Genomic DNA, 5,019 nt, shown 5'->3' on the forward strand with positions numbered 1-5,019 from the left:
AAGATGAAGATGAAGATGAAGATGAAGATGAAGATGAAGATGAAGATAAGGATAAAGATCATAACCCCTTAACTTTAACTCATCTTAACTTAAAAACTTACTCCACCTGAGCTCACCACACATTAATTCACCACACTTTAACTCCCCACACCTAAATTCACCACACCTCAACTCGACACACCTTAACCCCCGCACCTAAATCCACCACACCTAAATCCACCACCCTTAATTCACCACACCTCAACTTTCTCACCACACCTTAACTCACCTCAACTCACCACACCAAAATTCACCACACCTTAATGCACCACACCTCAACTTTCTCACCATAACTTAACTCACCACACCTGAATCCACCACACCTAAATTCACCACACCGTAACTCCTACACCCAATTCCACCACACCGCAGCTCACCACACCCAATTTCACCACATGACATGATATCACTTGATGTGGCATCAAAGGCAACATCATTTGGCATAAAATTAACCAAAATAAATAAGATTTAGATAGAGGTGAAAAAAGGGATAAAAAGGAAATACAACTGAAGAGTGTGCGATGTTATATTGTGGTGTGTTATGCTTCATATGTTATGTTATTTATTCTCATGTTATGGTTACGTTATGTTATGCCAAGTACTAAGCTAAACTCCCCTCCACTTAACCCATTACAACTAATGTTATTTTAGCTCATTCAACTTACATAAACTATCCTTAATTTTATCGGTTGAATTTCAACCGCTGGGCGAACACTAGTATATATAAAAGTGCTTAAAAGGCAAATATTTATACCATCGATAGACCTTTTAGATTATTTTTTACCAAAAGCGTTTATTTATCCAAAAACACCGCGGCTGCTGGGTGTACTTTGGTTCTAGGCTTACTCTGGCATCCTAACGGCCGCTTTTGCTTAAAATATATTCAAACTCAGATTCTTCGGACACCACGTCCGCAAAAAGCAGTTTAATCACTTTTTAATTTAATTGTTTTAGAAGCTGTACAGTGACCGCTAACTTGAAATTAAAAAAGGGCTTAAAATCGTCAACCCAGAAAAACTGAGCCATTACTTTTTTATATACAATCCACACTTTCAGAAAAGCCTAGCTTCATCAGTTCCCCTGAAAAAAAGTGAAAATGTTTAAAAATAGCTATTCGGACATGAGTACCAATATACCTATGTGCAAAATAATAATAGTGCGAAATTTGGACCAGTTTTGACTATTCGTCTTTACATTGATTTATATTCGTTAATTTCATATAATAGCCCTTATTTAAATTTTCAAGTGATTTTAGTTTTCAGTTTTCGAATCTATATGTAATACATGTTTGTTACGTATGGGCACATTTTTACCTACTTTTCCATCACTGCAGGCTGCTGCCAATTTGAACAGCTGTTAAGTGACATTTTAGCATTTGTAATTTGTAAACAAAACTCTTCGCTGAAAGTGAATTCCCATGGAAAATTCCATTTGTTTAGCATTAGTTTTAATGTTTTAAAAATTTCAATTAGAGGCTGGCTCGTGTTCTTTGCATCCATGAACAAAGATGGGAATAAATTCGCACGTGGTAGTTTTTTTTACAATCAGCCACCATACACACATTTCAACAAATCATTTGATGAGCCCGGCGACGCGTTGTACCATCATTTAAATGAAGTTCATCCGGTGTTTATGCAGTCTGAGCACCTTAATCAATGCCCCGATTATCGGGTGTTATTGGATCCCCGAACTAAGACTGAGGTGAAGCAAATTTTTTACGATCACACGATAGACGAATGGCAAAGCATAGAAATTTTTCGAAGTCTGCAGACTTCGATTATAAAAAGATTAGATCATCTAGCATGCTTACGAGTTATAAAAGCATGGCAAGAATTCAGTGAAGTAGATGACCGAGACGTTTTCCGTTGGCGGTCGCTAGAGCGTGAGAGGACATCTGAAAAGGAAGCTTTTGACAAATTTTTGATAGAATACTCTCGTACGCAAAAAGAAGCGATTTACGCGCCAACCGACCGATTTGTTACACTTTACAAACGTTTTTACGCCGCAAAGTTAAACCAATTACTTTTAGAATATCCAGAGAACTTGCCACTGAACACCCACGCTGGTATCCCACATCCCCGATTTAATAAGTCTGGTCAACGTAAAAGTATGCAAATAGAAAATGTAGGATTGATAAGACGAAAAGGTTGGGTTCCAGTAAAGCACGAATGTGCTAACGATTTCCAGCGACTCAATTTACAGTTGGAAAGATGCATGGATTACTATATAAATAGTATTACCACAGTAAGTGATGCGATGTGGGAAACTAATCGCAAATCCCAGCAATTGGCGCACCAATTTCATATACCATTAGAGTCACTGGTGTTTTTGTTAACGGCTGGTAATTCACCTGACCTGCCAACTGAGGTTCATTTACAAATTGAGAAGGGCATTGACAATTTAAAAATTATTAAGTTCAAAGAACCATTGCCGCCACGGATCTGCGGTTGGTACACACATAAACTGATAGTGGAAAATGCCTTTGAAGCTTTGGTGAGCACTAGTGAAGGATCCCAGTGGTTGTATATAGACAATGATATTATACAACAGAAAAAAGCCGTCGACCCAACCGAAATTCAAGCGGCGATAGATCCTAAAAGAGAATTTCATGCTTACGAATTTGGTGAATACTTAGAAAAAAAATGTAAAAGTCGTGAAAAAAGGATTAAAAGTAATTTTGCTCTTGTTGAGTGGAATCTGAATGGAAAGGATCAGGACGAGAACAATATTAACCTGCAGCTTTTTACAAGTCTAAAATTGGCCCCTGCAATGGATATATCCGGTGCACAATTGCTAAGCGGTTATTCAATCAAATTAGAATATAAACCCCAATTTGGAGCTGAACAATTGACACAATATGAACTGATTAAAGAATGGCTGCGAATAAAGCTGTTGGGCCAGTGTAGTGGATTTACTGATGGGACTCTATGTTTTCGCGTGGCGGTGAAGAACTTAAGCTTGCAGTTAGAGCATAGTTTAATGCTGGCCAGTATTGAACTGCAACTTTCCGAGGGGTTTCAATTAAAAATGCCGCAGCTTATTGCAGGGCTAACAGACACCCTACAGTTGTTGGTGAATATGCCAATAGGCCAATACTTCTTACGATACAACCCAAAGTACCCTGAAAGGCTGCTGTTGTCGGCACCTTCGAAAGAAATAACACCAAATACCGTTTTCTTGCATACACTACTCAAAGTCGAGCCATCCGATTTAGCGTTTATGACGGATGTACGGCATCTGCCTATTAACGATTCATTATGCACCGTTGTGCATGAGCGCTTCAAAATTATGCCATGTGCATTCAAACCGCGATATTCTCATCAAAATAGTTATCGAAGGCAACCTAGCACATTTAGAATGCCAACAAGTGATGAAGAATATATTCGAAGAAGATTAGCAGTGAAAAAGAAAAAGAAGGACGATCTCCTTCGACTGAAAAAATCTCAAAGAAGGCTAGTTAAAGCAACAAAAGTAAAGCGACGCAAAAAGCTTGAAAAGCAGGAAGCTGCTAAGGACAATGAGTTGGAGAAATTCATCAATGAATTTTAGTTAATAACATTTAGTTTTAAATTAAACACCTTTTGTCTGAAATACATGTATTAAAACTAAAATGATTTTACACTTAAAAAACGTATAGAACTAATTATTAAGTTTTCTACTTAACTATGATATACTTAGTTTGCCGAATTCCTCTGCAGAAATCATTTCAACATCGGTATACGTTGGTGCATCTTTTTGCGCCCAAAATTCGGCATTAGCCGGTGGGAGCGAGTTCGCAGGAAATACATGCACAGACAAGTCATTAAAAACATTATGTGTCTCATAATCATCCTCCAATTGAAATTCTTTTACGTAGGGCAGCAATTCTAAAATAAAACCAGAGTCTAATCTTAGCAAGCGCTCGGGTTTGCTAAGTGATAAACTCTCGAAACTGTTATTTATGAGCACTACGTGTTTTAAATTGCGCGGTCGCCAGTTCCTCCACAACAAATTGTTTGTCAAGCAGTTTGGACAGTGAGGCAGGTAAAAGAGAGTGAGCTCATCTACAGCATATTTAGCTTCACAATTTTCTGTCATCAGAGCACAGTTCAGATGTTTCAGAATTTGCTTCTCACACTCGCGGAAGACAGGATCGAAGTATATAGCCTCCTCGATGCAGTAGTGTCGTTGTGCGCATATTATGAATGCCAGCTGATGTAGTGCTTGGAAATTGCGTGAAAAGGGGCCAATGCCAAAACAGACTATACGGGAAAATTTCTCTTTACCCGCCAGCACTTTTAAACTGTCATCCACTGTTTCCATAGCTTGCATAAAGTAATCACTGCAAACCATTTGTGTGCATAAATGTTCTAGGCGTCTATGATGGGAGAAAAAGGAAGCTTTTTTTTTTAAATAATTAACAAGATTTCAGATACTTTGCTTACTTCACAAGGGCCTCCACGTCCACTTCCTTATCGTCCTTTTCATTGGCACGTTCAGACAGTTTTCGTAATCGGGGGTTCATTGATCTGCGCGCGATCCATTTTTTTCTTGTTACTGTGCGAAACTCTTCGGACATTTGTAAAACCCTTCAAAATATTTGTAAATATTTTTGATTTATTTTTATTGGAATAGTTCCAATTGGAAAGTGGTTTTGACATTTTATCTCTCGCTACTTCGTAAACATGCAGCACCCGGAAACGGTTTGGCACTAAAAGCACTACCGGAAGTCAGCTGTCAACCATTCAGCTTTTGTTAGAGACCTTCTTTTGACAGATTTTTCCTTTGAGTTTGCAATTGGCCGGTAAATTTCATTCGGAGCGTGATTATTTTTATTTTATATATCAAGATTAATAATAGTTTTCGAGGAACAAATTATCAATTGTAAGTACTAAAATAGTTATAATTCAGAAGAACTTAAAACTAGTTAAAATAGTTGTATAATAAAGTACGAACTGCTCCACAAGATAGAGACGGAAAAAATTTGAATTGGAAAATTGG

General features: G+C 37.8%; 2 protein-coding genes across 2 annotated transcripts; one reads left to right on the forward strand and one right to left on the reverse strand.

The window, feature by feature from the left end:
• Nucleotides 1-1,405: 1,405 nt before the first annotated feature.
• LOC118736836 (little elongation complex subunit 2) lies at nucleotides 1,406-3,650 on the forward strand. The gene has a single exon (XM_036466892.1). It carries the CDS (start codon nucleotides 1,537-1,539, stop codon nucleotides 3,586-3,588), a length of 2,052 nt encoding a protein of 683 aa, XP_036322785.1. The 5' UTR covers nucleotides 1,406-1,536; the 3' UTR covers nucleotides 3,589-3,650.
• LOC118736837 (SRR1-like protein) lies at nucleotides 3,609-4,697 on the reverse strand. The gene is made up of 2 exons (XM_036466893.1): nucleotides 4,464-4,697; nucleotides 3,609-4,396 (listed from the first exon to the last, which is right to left on the reverse strand). The coding sequence occupies exons 1-2, from the start codon at nucleotides 4,595-4,597 to the stop codon at nucleotides 3,703-3,705; spliced, it is 828 nt and encodes a 275-aa protein (XP_036322786.1). The 5' UTR covers nucleotides 4,598-4,697; the 3' UTR covers nucleotides 3,609-3,702.
• Between the last annotated feature and the right edge of the window lie 322 nt (nucleotides 4,698-5,019).

The sequence above is a fragment of the Rhagoletis pomonella genome, unplaced genomic scaffold (assembly GCF_013731165.1).
Source record: "Rhagoletis pomonella isolate Grant_MI unplaced genomic scaffold, Rhpom_1.0 Rhpom_scaffold_00004, whole genome shotgun sequence".
Taxonomy (NCBI): domain Eukaryota; kingdom Metazoa; phylum Arthropoda; class Insecta; order Diptera; family Tephritidae; genus Rhagoletis; species Rhagoletis pomonella.